General features: G+C 49.2%; 1 protein-coding gene and 1 long non-coding RNA gene across 9 annotated transcripts in view; both read right to left on the bottom strand.

Moving 5' to 3' along the window:
• Positions 1-53: 53 nt before the first annotated feature.
• On the bottom strand, positions 54-4,133 carry LOC114197276 (uncharacterized). 2 transcript variants are annotated; one of them, XR_003606880.2, is made up of 3 exons: positions 3,652-4,133; positions 2,312-3,101; positions 54-2,045 (listed from the first exon to the last, which is right to left on the bottom strand). It is a non-coding gene; the product is annotated as an uncharacterized LOC114197276 (long non-coding RNA). The 2 variants fall into 2 exon arrangements; XR_003606878.2 differs by having other exon boundaries at positions 54-2,064.
• A 919-nt stretch (positions 4,134-5,052) lies between these two features.
• Positions 5,053-16,249, bottom strand: part of FAM193A (family with sequence similarity 193 member A) — a 160,315-nt gene continuing 149,118 nt past the window's right edge. For all 7 annotated transcript variants that reach the window (XM_028088200.2, XM_088021253.1, XM_088021254.1 and 4 more), the window contains 2 exons: positions 14,492-14,573; positions 5,053-5,813 (listed from right to left, as the gene is read on the bottom strand). In XM_028088200.2, coding sequence (XP_027944001.1) covers positions 5,720-5,813; positions 14,492-14,573 — 176 coding nt within the window. In that variant the 3' untranslated portion in view covers positions 5,053-5,719. The remainder of the gene's footprint in view (positions 5,814-14,491; positions 14,574-16,249) is intronic.

Consider the following 16,249-nt stretch of genomic DNA (forward strand, 5'->3'; position numbering starts at 1 on the left):
CCCAAACCACTAATGTAATTCACTAGAATAACAGAAAAGACATGATCATCTCAACAGAAGCAGAAAAAGCATACGACAAAATTTAATGTCCATTCATGATAAAAACACGCAGCAAACTAGGAATAGAAGGCATTTCCTCAATCTGATAAAGATGTACGTCCGAAACCCCACACCTAACATTCTATCTGGTGACAAATACTGAAAGCTGTCTGTGCCTGCTCAGGTTTACGTCAAGGCAAGGGCACTCTTCCTGCTGCAATTCCACATTGTACCGGAGGTTCTACCTAGTGCAGTAAGTTAATAAAAGGAATAAAGAACAGAAAAATCAGAAGAAACTGTCCTTATTTGCAGATGACGTGATTATAGATGTAAAAAGTCCTAGGTGATCTTAAAGTTTAAAATTTGTAAATCATTTTGACAATCTCGAGATACAAGGTTCAACATATGAAAAATCTACCATACGCTGTATATTTGCAACAACTGGAGAAACGATTTTAAAAACCTGTTTCCCCAAAAGATAAGGTGACTAAAAAGATGTTAAGTCCTAACCCCCAGAACCTGTGCATGTGACCTTAACTTGGAAATACGGTCTTTGCAGATGTCATATGAGATGATGTTGTGCTGGATGAGGGTGGGCCCTACACCCAATGTTACTGGTGTCCTTTTAAGAAGAGACATGGGGTGCCGGCTGGCTCAGCTGGTGGAGCAGGCAGCTCTTGATCTTGGGGTTGTTGAGTTCGAGCCCCATGTTGGGTGTGATTACTTAAAAATAAAATCTTAAAAAAAAACAAGAGAGACACAAACAGAGATACAGGGAAGAGGCCATGTGAAGACCGGAAGAGAGACTGGAGGGACACCTCTACGAGCCAAGGACTGCCGGGGGAGCCGGGGGGAGGTGGGGGACAGGCGGGTCTTCACCTCTAGACGGAACCAACCCTGTGGATACCCGTGTTTTGGGGCATATATCCTCCCAGGGATTTGGGGTTCTATCCTCCAGGACTGTGAGAGAATACATTTCTGTTGGGAGAAGCCACCCAGTTTATGGGTACTTTGTTACGAGAGCCCCAGGAAACTAAAGCATTAACCCCATTTATGATGTCAAAAACCTAAAATGCTTAGAAAAAACTTATCAGAAGTGTGCAAAATTTCTACAATAAAAGCTACAAAATAACTGCTGAAATTCAAGAACATGTAAATGAAGAGAAATCACACCTGCAAACGGCACTCTGTAATCTCAAGCTGTCACTTCGTCCCACATTGATCTACAGACTCAACACGGCCTCATCCATACCCCAGCAAGCTTGTGACCAGCTCATTTTATATTTTTTTTGGTTCCCTACTTTTACAGGACTCCAGTTACATGTATGTTGAACTGCTTGATACTGTCCCACAGGTTTACCATTTTCCATTCTCTCTTCTCTCAGTGCTTCTTTCTGGTAGTTTCTGTTCCTATGCCATCAAGTTCATGGTGTTTCCACAGAGGTTTCGGATCTGCTGTTAATTCTACCCAGGGTATTTTTTCATTTCAGATAATGTATTTTTTCTTTAGAACTTCACCTAGGTCTTTTTTGGATCTTTCATTTCTTCCTTCATCTTGTTCATGATTTCTTTTACATCTTGAGCATATATGTAAGACTTGCAATACCCATTTTAAGGTCCCTGTCTGCAAAATCACCATCATTTTGGGGCCTATTGTTATTTCTCTTGATTATGGTTTATATTTTCCTTCCTCTTGGCATGGCCTGGTAATTTCTGCCTGGATTCCAACATCGTGAATTTTGTTTAGTGTGGGATACTTTTGTATTCTTTTAAAGAACGTTGGACTTTGTTCTAGCAGGCAGTTAAGATACTTAGGATCAGTTTGATCCTTCTGAGGCTTGCTTTTTAGATTTTACTCTAGGGCTTATTTAACCGCCCTGCTAAGGTCATAGCTTTCTGAGGACCCTAACGCCGGTGTCCGCACTGCGTATCACAAGGTTCTCCACCGTGGCTGGTGCAAACACTATTCCAGCCGGTCTGCCTTCTGGTGATTTTCCCTTGGGTTCCTGGAAGTTTATGCCACACCTGCAACATTAGTAGATTGTAGGGGACTCTGCAGACCCCCCGAGACCTTATGTGCAGCCCCTCACGTCTGGAACCCCGCCCCACAAATTCCAGCCACCTTGACCTCTCCAAATGCCAATCTCTGCTTGCTCTCCTCAGCAGGCCTGCTGGGCTCCGGGCTGTGCGACGCCCCCCGCCCCCCGCCCCCCGCCCATCCTGGGCCTGGAAACTGCCTCCAGGCTGGAAGCTGGGGCGCCAAGAGGCTTACCTGGTTTCCTCCCCTTCACTCAGAAAACACCGCCACGTGCTGTGTTTCTCCCAACACCCAAAAACGTTGTTTAAACACCTTCCTCGGTTTTACAGTTGTGCGTGGCAGGGGCACAGTCTCCGTGGCAGTTCCTCCCTCACGGGTGCCGCCGGCACGTGTTTGGGACTCTTCCTCGTAACTACGCCGGCTGCTCCACGGAAGACCACGTGGACGGCTCCCGGGCACGGCGGGCGCCCGGCGGCGCGCAGTTTGTGTCGGGCCTAAGTTCTTGACGGTTCGGAGGCGCACAGTATTTCTCCGCGCGCCTCGCCTCCCAGCCCTCGGTGCTTATGCTTTACGTTTTCATAGTGGATCCGGGACAACGACCGCCTGTCACCGGGAAGACGAGGAACCGGGACTCAAGTTACTTCAATTCTGGTCATTCTGTGGGTGACCTTTTGTTGTGTTTAAAACAGAAACAGTGGGACCTGTGAGGTAAGTTTCTTCTCCTTTATCAATGAAATGAAGAAACGTTCATCCTTTCTGGTACAATACTCCTTTTGATGATGTTTTGGTTTAATAGCATGAGTATGCAGACAAAGTTCAATAAAAAGACACTTTTAACTGCTTCTTTTCTAGCCATCGTTATTTGATTTCATCTCACGATTGCCGTTACCGTGTAAAGGAGGTGATGCTCCAGCGTGTGGTCTGAGGCTCCCCCAGGGGCTGGCGCCCGGGTCTAGGCCCCGTGAAGACAGGAGCACTGGAGCTGGGTGTCCCGCAGAAGCACCTTGGGCCTCGGTTTCCCCATCTGTAAATGCAGTGTCCGGGCGTGAGGACACGCGATGACCAGTCCCCAGGCCTGGGCCTGCCTCCGGGGCTGCACTAGGGAGGCCCTGCCGCCGGGGCCTTCTGCCTCCCCCTCCCCCGGACTCTGTGCTGGGCCTCCCAGGCCCCAGATGCACCTTCAGAGACCTGGGAATGGGAAAGTGACACCCCCCTCTTGGGGAAGGAGCCAAAGGAAGAGCAGGGGCGGAAGGGGGCAGGTGGGGCCACCTCAGGAGTGGGCGCTCAGGGGTTCCGCTCACCACGCACGGCCCTGACAAGGTCCTGCTCATGTCACAGGTGGGACCCTGCGGTCCCTCGGCACCCAGTGTGGCACCCCGGGACAGGCGGAAGCGGAGGCCCAGAGGAGGGACTGCCCCCAACACCACCTCAGCCCTGTCCCCGGGGAGAAGGGGACGGGGCAGGGGGCCTAGGCGGGCAGCTTCCCCGGAGACAGGCTCCCCCGCAGCCCCCCTCCCCGGACCCTTCCCAGCGTCTGCTGCACTGACCCAGCTGTGGCTCCCCTTTGCCCTCACCAGGGGGGTGGAGGCCCAGGCCTGGGCTTGAGAGTCCTGGAGGCACATCGGGGGCTTTCGAGGACGCGGCTCCCGCTGCGGTCACTGCCCAGCCCGTTCCTCGCTTTGCAGGGTCATCCCACGGGCAGAGCGGTACGCTTGTTCGCCCCACCTAGTCAGAGAAAAAGCAAAACCAGCCAGCCAGCCTCTTGCCCCGTCTCCTATTCCCAGGCCCTGCCGTTCCCACCCTTGTTTTCCTGCAAACCAGCTCCCACTGGGCTGTGGTCAAGGACCCTCCAGTGTCGAGAGCCCTGGGCCCGTCCTTGGAGCGCACCTTGACCACGGCAGCCCTGCCACGGCCAGTCTCCCCCCCCGCCGTGTCCTCCAGGCTGCCCTCCTCCTGCCACCCTGGACACTGGTTCTGGGTCCCGGACCCCTGACCTGTCCGCACTTGCTCCGGGGTGGCCTTCTGTCCACGAACAGCAATTCCCAATATGCCAGACATCTCACCTGGGGGGGGGGGGTGTCTGGTGGGCACCTCAGACTTGAGCCCTGCTCCAGGGCGGGCAGCCCCATCTCGCCCGGGGCTCAGACCACAGCCCGGGAGCCCCTCTTGCCTCCTCCCTCTGCTACCTGCATCCCGTCCGTCCAGAAGTGCCGTGGACGGAACCGGCAGAATGTTTCCAGAGGCCGCTTCCTCTCGCCCGGTCTCCACAGGGAAGCGGGGACACGCCCCAGCCCTGCGGCTGCACACAAGCAGGCTTCCCGAGAGGCGGGAGCCGTGCGGCTCCGCAGTGCTCTGGGAGGTGGGTGGCAGGACGGCGGCGACCGGGCGGCGGCTCCGCCAGGGACTCCTGCCAACGGCCTGGACCGACCGCAGAGGAAAGGAATCCGGGCAGCATCCCCACTCTCATCCTAAATCCTGCCGGTGTCGTTCCTCGTTTAAACCCAAGCGAACACCTGTGACTCTTCATAGTCTCGTCTGAGATCGCCCCCTCCCCCCGCCGCACTGGACAAGCACCTGCCCATGGGGCTCTATGTAGTCCCAGGCTGCTGCCCCTGCGGCCCACCTGCTCTGCGTCCCCTGCCCCGGAGGTTAGAAGGCGGGGACCCCTGCTCCGCCTCCACCCCGCTGCTGCTGCTTGGGGTTACCACTGCTCTCTCACCAAACCCTCTCGAGCGCCGGGCTGGGCCCTGTCCTGGGCCTGGCCTTGCCTGGCACGCGGAAGGCCCCGGATACACTGCTGCATGGAGGATGGTGGGGGTGCCAGTACCCCTAAACTGCTGCCAGGGGTGACCCGGGAGATGCTCCAAGGCTGGTGGCCCAGGTTTCCCTTGGGGGGCACTGCCCCCCACTCGCCCCGTGCCCTGCCCCGCCCCCGGCACCACACCGCCCCCAGCAGAAAGCAACCAGACGAGGTCTTCTGCTGTACTAATGTATTCCATCTTTCAAAAAGAAAGACATGATTTTAATATTACTTAACAATATGTTAAAAAAGTAGCCAGGCAGGCCTCCGTGTTAATACAGTCGTACACTCTCTAACAGACTTGATGGTGTGAGTACTGGGTGGGGTTTTGTTTTTGAACTTTCTCATTCTGCAAGGGATCTTACACAAGCTGGCTACAAGTCAGGGGGTCAGACACAAACAGCGCAACGTGTACACTCGTAGACAGTAGATTGTGGAGGAGAACGGAAGAGCGCCTGCCCGCCCAGCCCGCCTCGGGTGGGGTGCGGGGCACACGAGAGCTGAGTGACGGCAGTGCCCTGGCGGGGACAGATGACAGGACAGGGCGAGATGCAGAGGCAACGAGCCACGTGGATGATGAAACGCGTCTCTGGCCACGACCCAGGCTCCCGGGCCGCGGGGTGGAGAACCGGCAGGAGCCACTGTTCCAATCCGACAGCACGGCGCCGTGCTCAACGCCTCACTCACAGACACACGCACACGAGCTCCCGGCGCGGGCCGAGCAGCGAGTCCTCGGTCTGGGGCTCTCGGGGGCGGCAGCCCACCCGGCCCGGCCCTGGGCCGGCGCTGCGGCTCCGGGGCCTGGCCCACCTCCCGCGCGTCCCTCTCCAGGCGGTCCTCATTCAGTGGGCAGCAAAAGTGGCTTTTTTCAAGCTAAAATTGGACCAGTTGATGGACAGTCTTTGTCGGGTCTGTCTAGCGGAATCCAGACAGAATCTGTGAAGACAAAGAGCCAAACAGTCAGGGAAGGGAACAGCCCGCACCTGAGCTGGTGTCGGCAAAGCCCAATGTAACTCCGGGGGGCGGGGGGGTGGGCTCCCAGTTGCCAGACCCGGCGACAAGGTCCCCTCCGCATCTGGCCCCCCTTCAGAGCGTGGAACGGCCCTCAGGGGGATGGGGGCCCCCTTCTTCAGGACACTGGCCAGCACCCTCAATGTCCTCTGGGGTCCTGTGTCCTTCTTAGCTGCCCAAGGGAAGTTTCTGATAAGCCCGTCTGAGAACGTGCCAGCGGCCACCACCCTGCCCTTCTCCACGTGTTATCTGCCCTCATTTATCCACGAATGCACGCTTGAGTGTGGCACGGAACGGGACCTGGCCCGGTGAGACTCGGTCACAGCGCTGCCCGCCGCCCCCGGGTCTCCGAGGCAGGCCTCCAGCCCCGGAGCCCAGCTCTGCTGCACCCCTGCACGCCCAGCAGTGTTTGAAAAACACCACCTTCTGCTACCTGCTTCCCAGGCAATAGTGGCTGATTCTGCATTAAATGCGAACACTTCCTTTCAAACGCCTATACTTCGCGTAATTTCTGAAGTTCTCACCTGTCCAGCTCTCATCTGAGCAGCAGAAACTTGAATTGAGCCTGCAAATGGTTACTGCTATCACCCAGCCAGAAGCTGAAGTGTGTTCATTTACACGGCGGTTCAATCGCCCACAACTTCTTGTGCTGCCGGCCGGGCGGTCTGTGTCCATCCCCGCCCTGCTCCCAAGAATACAGCCTCTCCTTCCCTGGCCACAAAGTTGGTCAAAACCCGAGTCCTAGTGGCGTCACCTTTTCAAGCTTCAGGAAACTGCCCCGTCCCCCCTTTGCTCTGGCGGTAGCTCCCAGTGGTCCCCAGCAGGCCACGCACCCCCATGTCTCTCCACGCCCCATGGCTGGAATGCCTACAGGTGGCTCCGAGCCAATGGAAGCAAGGCCCCCAACGGCTCTCCCGGCACAGGGCCCCCAGGCCCCCAGCCGCCAGCTCTGTCTCCTTCCCACACCCCTGGCTCCCCTGCACCTGATGCTGACACCCCCTGCCCATCAGGCCTCCGTGTGGTCCGCTGTGGACTGTGTCACACACACTGCAAACGTGTACCCAGGTGACTGGGACCAAGCCTAGGTCGCCACAGCCCCCCAGCCCAGGTCCGGAAGCCCGACCCTGCCGACCCCTTGGCACCTCGCTGTCCTCTCCCGGGAGGCAGCCTGCACCCTGGCGTGTGTGACAATCGCCCCATGATCTCGCAGCCCCTCGCCCGTGTTTGCGTGTGCTGATTTCTGAACTTACAGGAACAGAATTGTCCTGTATTTTTTTCTTATTGCTTGCATTCAACACTATGTTGTGCGATTCCTCCATGAGGCCGCTGTGTGCTCGTTTCCAAGGCTCCAAGAGCTCACCCCGCGGAACGGACAGACGAGCGGGTGCTGCTGCTCACGCGGGTGGGGAGCACGGGGCTCCGTGAAATGGCCGGCTTCAACTTGACCCGATTCCGCCAAACTTCTCCACGGTCGCTGGAGCCGCTCTGTGCTCCCCCCGGGGGGTGGGGGAGCCACTGCCCCTGCGCACCCAGCCCCCATCAGGCGGGAGGCCTCTCCACAGGTCCGTGGTCACCGTTTTCTGTGACAGCACATCTGTCCACGCTGTTTGTCTTTTCCTGCTCTGTCATGTTTATCTGTTCTGATACCAACCCTTCGTGAGGTGCTGCACACACGGTCTCCTCACTTTCTTTAAAGAATTGTTGATTTTAATGTCATTTATCAATCTTTTATTTTATGGTTGGTGTTTTTAAGAAATCTTTCCCTACTCTGAGGTCAAAAAGATACTCACCTATATTCCAAATCAAAAGGTTTGCTTTTGATTTGAGGATATTCACCTCATCTAGAGGTGACCTTTGGGTAGGATATGGGGGGCAGATCCAATTTAAAAGTTTTTCTTACATAAATTTTCATAGCTCCATTTATGAACACACCCTCATTTCCACTGTCGATCTGTCTTTTGTCATAAACCAAAGCTCAGCGTTTGTACAGTCTGTTTCTGGGCTCCGGATTCTGCATGCATATCACAATGTTTTCATGATCGTCTTTGTAATGGGCAAGAAAAGCCGTCCGTTCTTCCTATTCTTCTAGGAGGATCAGATTAATCCTTTAGAAGTTGGTTTGATTTTTGTGTGAACGTCACACACATACAGGAGAGTAAACAGACACGTGCGCAAAAGGAAACTGGTAAAGGCGAACGCTGCGGAGCACAGGCATCAGGCTGTGGGACAGTGCCTCCCGGCAGCCCCCACTCACCCCAGAAGTAATCACCGTTCTGGCTTTTTAGGATAATTTCCTTGCTTTTATTTATAGTCTTAACACCTATGTACTGTAGAGTATCCCTGAACGACAGACTTAATTTTTAGAATATACTTTACTGAGGTATAACTTATGTACAATAAATCAGTTATTCTAGAGCTCACAGTGCTGACAAATAAATACATCGGGTAACTATCCCCCCAATCAAGACACAGAACACTTCCAGGAAGTGTCCTTTTGCTCATCTCCTTGCTGCCCCAGCCCCAGGGAAACAGGGATCTGCTGTCTGTCACTAGGGATGAACTTGTATTTTCTGGCATCTCATGTACACGCAACTTTGCAGTATGTCACCTCTTGTCTGGCTTCTTGCCCTAAGCAACCTGCTTCTGAGATCTGGCTCTGGTGTTTCATCAGGAGTATGCTTTTCACTGCTGAGTGGTGTCCACTGGACGACAGAGCGCAGTTTATCTGCTCATCTGCTGTGGATACGGGTTGTCCCCAGTTTTTGGCTACTACAAGTGAAACTTCTACAAACATTCATGTAGGAATCTTTGTGTGGATACATGCTCTTTCTTGTTTCTCTTGGGCGGAAAGCCAGGAGTGGAGCTGCTGGACTGAGAGGTGTACATTAAAAAATGTACTAACGGAAAGAGCCCAGATGTCTATTGACAGGAATAAATACAGAAGACGTGGCGTGTACACACAACGGAATGTTACTCAGCCATCAGAAGGATGAAATCTTGCCATTTACTTCGATGTGGATGGAACTAGAGGGTATTATGCTGAGCAAAATAAGTCAGTCAGGGAAAGACAAATACCATATGATCTCACTCATATGTGGAATTTAAGGAACAAAACAGAGGATCATAGGGGAAGGGAAGGAAAAATAAGATGAAATCAGAAAGGGAGACAAACCGTAAGAGACGCTGAACTCTAGGAGGGCACGTGAGGGGATGAGCACCGGGTGTTAATGCAACTGATGCATCATCACTCACCTCTACCTCTGAAACTAATGATACACTTTATGTTAATAATTGATTTTAAATAAAGCAATTTTTAAAAGTGTACTTTGGTTATGTCTAAACTGACCTTTATATCAACAGGGTACTATGTACATTCTCGTGTTCTGCCTTTTGTCTACTGTTCAGTTTGTAAGACCCACGTTGCAGACTGCTCTAGTTCGCTCCTTCCCTCGGCTCTACAGCATCCCACGTGTGACCGCATCGCCACGTATCCACCCTACACTAATGTGTTTTAAGAACACTCAATTTTACAAAATCTTTCTTGGGTTTTAAAATCTACAGATAAATTTTGGGAAGTGAGATAGCCTATGATACTCACTTTTCCTATCAATGAATACAGGATCTATTCCAGGTCTTCAATATTCTTCACTCATGCTTCATTCTCTTCTACTCATAGGTCGTGGGCAACTTCTGTTAGATTTATTCATGGAGACTGCATAGATTCTGGTGCTCTTACAAATACTGTCTTTATTTAAACTACATTTTTAAATTACGGATGGTATAGAGAACATAACTTCTGTACACTGATCCTACAGCCAGTCCCTTCACTAAAAATTCTTTTTCTTGCTAAATTCTTTTGTAATTCCCTTTGTAGTCAATTAGATCATCTGTAAGTAAAATGGAACTTTATCTCCTGCTTTCCACTCCTTAAGCCTTTCTTTTCTCTTATTATGCTGTCTAGGAACCACGATTTAAGGCTGAACAGAAGAAGTGGAAACAGAGAGCATCTTTGTTTTGCACATGCTTCCACGCTTCCTGTTTGATTTCAAACTGTTTCATGTAGATTTCTTTTCTCTGTCTCTTTTGGTAAACTTCCTTTTCAGGGTAAGGATATTTCCTTCTACTATTAGTTTACCATTTTTCTTTTTTTAATTAATTGAATGCTAACATTTTATCAATGTCTTTTCTAAACCCATGGAAATAATCATATGGCTCTTCTTTAATTATCAATTTAGCAAATAGCATTTGTGGATTTCCTAATAGTAAATACTCCTTGCATTCATTCCTAGGGTACACCAGTTTGGTCATATACTGCTTTTTAAAATACTGTTGGATTTGGAATGTGAAATTTTTTTGCATCCAATTACTATTCATGACCAAAACAGATCTGTGATTTTTCATGTTTTCTGTATCGCTTTTAGCAGATTTTGTTATCAAAATCTTCCTTCTCTCGTAAAATGAAGTGGGGAGTCTTGTGCTATCTCCTCCTGTCAATCCTCTGGTAGAATCAGTAGAAGGCTGGATAATCTCTTAAGTTTTGGGAGAATTCTCAGCACAAATGTCAGAATGTAGTGTCTCGTCGGGATTATTTGCAACCACTACTCTGATTTCTTTGATGCTTACTGGATCTGTCAGGTTATTTTGTTATTGGGTTGATTTTGTATCTAAGTTTTAAAATTAATTGTAAGGTTGTTCCCAGTGTTCTCTTATGGTCATCACTACGGTACCTGTAGTTATGTCTTCCTTTTCATTTACATAGTCACAAAACTAAAGAAACCCTTTTCATTATGGAAGATGTCAAACCCATACAAAAGCAGAGTATGGTGACATGGGTGCAGCCATGGTCCAACTTTGATCATTCTCAACACTCTGGTTCTTTTCCATCTAATTACTGTATTGTTTTGTGTCTTTTCCCCCCTATTTTATCCTGATCGGTCTCTCAAAGGTTTATTTATTTAATATTTTCAAAGAGTCAAAGTTTGGCTTTGTTGATCTTCTCTGTATCTGTTTTCTGTTTCAGGATTCCTTTTATACATTATATCCTAAACTTTCTTTGGGTTTATTTGGTTGTTCTTTCCCTAATTTCTCAAACCCAAATCCTTAACTCAATTTTCAGGTTTTTGAAAACTCACTCGGCAGTCTTAAGACTCCACTGAAAGAGCGCTTGAGAACGAACTGTGTCCCCATCCCACAAGTTTTCATATGCAGTGTTTTCCTTCTCTTTTTTTTTTTCTTAAAGATTTTATTTATTTATTTCAGAGAGAGAGAGCACGAGAGGGGGAAGGGTCCGAGGGAGAAGCAGACTCCCCGCGGAGCAGGGAGCCCGATGCAGGGCTCGATCCCGGGACTCCAGGACCACAACCCGAGCCGAAGGCAGTCGCTCGACCGACTGAGCCGCCCAGGCGCCCGTTTCCCTTCTCTTTTAGTTCCACATATTTTTAAATGTCTACTGTGGTTTCCTATTGAACCCATGAGTTAAACATACTTTCAGATTTCCAAATACTTAGGGACTTAAAAATGTACTTCTTGTAAATTGCCGACCTAAATGTGGTGTCAGAGAACACAGTTACACATATTCCTTCTCTGAAACTTCTGCGCCGTCCTTTCTGTGGCCCAGTACCCGCTCCGCCTCCATGAGCGTCCTCTGTGGGCCCAAGAACACAGACGCCCTGTTCCCTGGACGCACTTTCATCTGTATCCACCTTCCACATCCCTGTGGATGTGGGCGCTGCTCAAGCAAGCGGCCACACGGAGACAGCTGGAGATGTCCTACACGGGAGGGGGATCGGATCCTCTATGAAGCCCAAACTATTTCCCGTTTGTATTTTGAGGCTATTTCATTTAGTACCTAGTTTAAAATTTCTATGTCTTCCTCACACACTGAACCTTTTAGCACCATGTAGCCACCTTTATCTGTCCCTTATATTAATCCATATTCTGGATGATAATAACATAATTATACAACAGCTTCCTCTTTACGTCCACCTTTTTTTTTTTTTTTAAAGATTTTATTTGTTAGAGAGAGAGCATGAGAGGGGGGAGGGTCAGAGGGAGAAGCAGACTCCCCGCCGAGCAGGGAGCCCGATGCGGGACTCGACCCCAGGACTCCAGGATCATGACCCGAGCCGAAGGCAGTCGCTTAACCAACTGAACCACCCAGGCGCCCTTTACGTCCATCTTTCTATTCACTGTATTTTAGGTATGTTCTTATAAACAGAGTGTGTGTGCGCGTGTGTAAGCACGTGTGTGTGTACTGAAAATCGTTAACACAATCTGACAAACTTTTTTTTCTCTTATGGTTGCTGATAAAACTGAACTTGTGTCTCTCGTGTTTTTAAAATTTGTTTACTGTACTGTCTTTACATTTATTTTTTTCATTTTGAGTTTTGATTTTTTTCCTTCTACAGATTAGCAATTTATACACCCTATTTCTATTCTTTCAATGCTTACTTGTGAAACTGTATCACCCATTTAGCTTCAAGTCTGAATATTAAATACCTGTTAAATACCTCAACCAGAAAAGGACGTGAGGATGCTCAGCTTCATTTCACACCCAGCTTACATGCTATTGCTGTTCAATACGGTGGTTCTTTCAGACATAATGTCAATTAGACATTATTACTATCTTGTTACAAAGAAAATGTTTTATTTAACAACATTTATCAGGCTGTTTCTCTCTCTCCTTCCTGCAAATCACACTGTCTTTCTGAGATATCTTTCTCTTTTGAAGATTTTTTTTAAACACAGATGTCTTTGGAGCAAGTCCCTTTAGTTTTTCTTTATTATGGAAAAGAACAGGTTTGTGGGATACACAGTTACAGACTGACAACTTTCTCTCAACGCTGTAAATATCACCCCATGGTCTTCTGGTTTCACATCTACTATGTTGAAGAATGGATTTTTGTTTGTTTATCCCATTGGTGTATGTTGTGTTTCTGAATTTGTAGATTTGGATTTCTCATTAGCTCTGCAAAATCCCCAGGTGCTGTATCTCTTCAAATATAGCTTTTCTGTAGCCTTCACATTCTCCTAGGGGGGCTCCAGTTAAATGTCTGTCAGACTCAGTCTCTCCTCCATGTGTCTGAACCTCTTTCCTCTTTTCTAATTTCCTTGTGTGTGGGTGCATTCTGGGTACATCTTTCAGATAGTTCTTCTAGTTCACAAATTCCCTCTTCAGCAATGTCTATTTCACATGTATCTATTAACATCTTGATTTTACTCATTACATTTTTCATTTCTAGATGTTTCTTTTCCCCAGGGCTTGGGTGTTTGATAATCTTTGTTTATAAGGTCATGCATGATTTTAAAGTATATGAGTCCTACAGGTCTACCTTGGGAAAATATCTCTCCAAAGTTCTGCCTTTATCCACAAAATGCTCCCTAGAATCCAACTTCGGGGCAAACTGTCTTAGTAACTCAAGTGATTTGCTTACAGATTCTTTGTACAAACACACTTCCATCACTGAGAATGACAATTCTATTTCTTCCTTCTGATCCTTAGCCCTCTGTTTCTTCTCACACCTTCACAAACAGAAGTTGTAACATTGGGCTTCCTTATCTTCTTTTTTCTTTTTTAATCTCAAGGGATAGCTTTTAATGTTTCACTGTAACTATGGCATTTATTGTATTTTATGGGTACCTTTTATTATGTTAAGGATATGCTAGGCCTACGTATGAGTTTTTATTAGGATGGACGTCCATCTTTAGCAAATGCTTTACTCTAAGATGAGATACATACACACACGCACACATACATAAATTATATAATAAACATAACTTCCAGAGTCATTTAGAATTCTATATTTCATTTATTTTTATCTTTTATTTATTTATTTTATTTTTTTCATCTTTTATTTTTTTTTAAGGAGGCTCTGTGCTAGGCGTGGAGCCCAATGCGGGGCTTGAACTCCTGACCTCGAGATCAAGACCTTAGTTGAGATCAAGAGTCAGACACTTAACCGACTGAGTCACCCAGATGCCCCTACAATATTTCAGATATGAGTTAATGACTTTTTGCACTGCAAACTACCTGCTCCTTTTGTGTGTGTATGTGTGTATTATCTGAAACAAACAGGTTAAAGAAGGAACAAGAAACTTTAAAATGAAATTTGCTTGCCATAATTCACAAAGTAGATAAAATACTATTGAACACAGTACTAATGAAATCTGCTTAGCAGGAAAACTGAGCGAATCTCTAAGATGTTACTTTTCTCCCTAAAAGCATGCCATATCAGTGTGTTCCAATGTCAGCACACATGAGGATGACCAGGGACGCTTGTGACAACACAGATGTTGGGTCCCTCCCAAGAGTGATTCGGCAGGTCTGGGGAGGGGCCTGCTCCCTGATGCTGCTGGTCCGGAGCCACCATCCTCAACCAGTCTTCACACAGAGGGGTGGGGAGAGGTGAGCGGGTGTGAGGGTGAGTGAGGAGGCCCGTGTGTGTGCTAGGACTGTGGGGGGATGTGTGTGACAGGCCCCTCGGCTAGCTGACAGAACTTGTGTCCATGACAGCAGCAATGCCAGGGGAGGGTCGGGAGGGTCAGGAGGGTCATGTCTGGAAGCCGTGAAACCATCATTTCAGACACAAAGCCATAACATTTACCTTTTGAAATACTCCACTTCCCTCTCTGTCTCATCCATATCCACGCTGTCTAGGTCGATATCTTTAGGCAGAAAGACATCATCTGTAAAATGAAAGAAAAGAGGCAAGTCAGATTACAAGAGAACAGATTACCTGGCTTTACTTAATTTTAATAACTTCACAAACTGAAAATTTTCTCTAAAATGAGACTTTACAAACAGCCCAAGGAGGGCAGATGTCTCTCATGTGCTTGTGAACTTCCATGTTCAACCTGGAAATTACGGAACTCACAAGTTTGCTGAGCGAAGCAACTGTGGCTTCAGGTCCCACTAGAAGAGATCCATTTGCTGGCACCCAGATTCCCCAAGTGACTGGTCTTTACTTGACACATTTCCGTGATGGGAGGGCCCTTGAGAAGACTCCCTGAAACCTAAGGTGCTTGCAAGCCCAGAGTCTGTCCTAAGTCCCTACAGGAGGGCAGGAAGGAGTGGGGGCATGCTAGTGAACAGAAGCCCAGAAGGCAGCCCCATAGGGAGGCGAATGCTGTCCCTTGCAAGTGCCCCTCACAGCAACAGGACACGACTGACTGTACCAGGGACACCGACACCAACCTCTATTGGAAGATGGCTCTCCCAGGCATTCAGTTATACGTGCAGCATCCCAGAGACATCATCAAACACTTTTCAGGCCGTTCCAATAAAAAAGGAAGGCTGTATTTCACTTTGCAGTTAAATCACCTTCTTTGAAAACAGGCAGGATGGCAGGGAGACTAATGATTCAGAATTATTCCAAATCCTTGAATCTCAGCAAGTTTGAGGGGTTCAACTTCGTGCTTCTTCTCTGCCCACCCTGTCTGTTACAATCTGTGGGATCCTGGGTACTGCCTGAGCCCTGGGCACCAGAGGCTACGTCAGCGCACAAGAGAGCTGGTGGTGCACACACAACACCTGGCCCCATCCGCAAAGGAAGGTACAGAGTCCCCACTTCCCTGCAGTCTTTAGCATGGGATAATTTTTTGTCCTCTGTAGAAAACAAAGACACACCTTTGTTCCTTTCACTGGGGCACTCTGACAGTAGCATAAGCTGGAATGGCAGCTAACGTTTTGCTGACTTAGACCACCAGGCAGAGTGCCTTCACATCTGTGAGCTCACAGAAACGTCTGCAAAGAGCTTCCCCATAGGGACCTGCATGACCACAGCCCCTCCCAGCCACCCACTGCTGGCACCCAGAGCTCCCTGCGCCCAGCTTTCCTCTGCACTACCCCCGCCCCCACCAACCCCTCCTTCATGGGGATACGGACACCACCAAACCTCCCCCACTGCCCCAGACTGCTTTCGTGAGTTGCACGTCCCTGCAGCTAGCTCCTTTACAGGCACCTTCAGGCATCTGCCCCCCAGTATGGCGTGCTGTGAGCCTGCTCCATTTCTGACGGGGAACCTCAGCCCCGCCTCACTCTCACGTCATGGCTTCTACCGGCCCAGCAAATTCTCAGTGAACAGTCTAGGACCGCCCCCACCCAATCTCTACCCACTGCTGCTGCATCAGAGCTGGCCTTCACCAGCTTCCCAGCCGGGCTCCACCCTGCCCAACCCAGCCAGTGCAGACTCATCCTCACAACACACGCAGCTCACAGCTGCCCTGTGTCCACGGCCCAATCCATTCCTCCCTGGCCACACCAAGACTATTCCGATTGGGCCTTCATCTACATGTCCACCTGCAGACCTCGCCTGCCTGCCAACTAGACTTGCTGAGGCCCGGTTCAAAGAAATCCTGGTGTA

Source organism: Eumetopias jubatus, unplaced genomic scaffold (assembly GCF_037043125.1).
Source record: "Eumetopias jubatus isolate StellerSeaLion01/CBP00866 unplaced genomic scaffold, mEumJub1_p1.0 scaffold_2, whole genome shotgun sequence".
Taxonomy (NCBI): domain Eukaryota; kingdom Metazoa; phylum Chordata; class Mammalia; order Carnivora; family Otariidae; genus Eumetopias; species Eumetopias jubatus.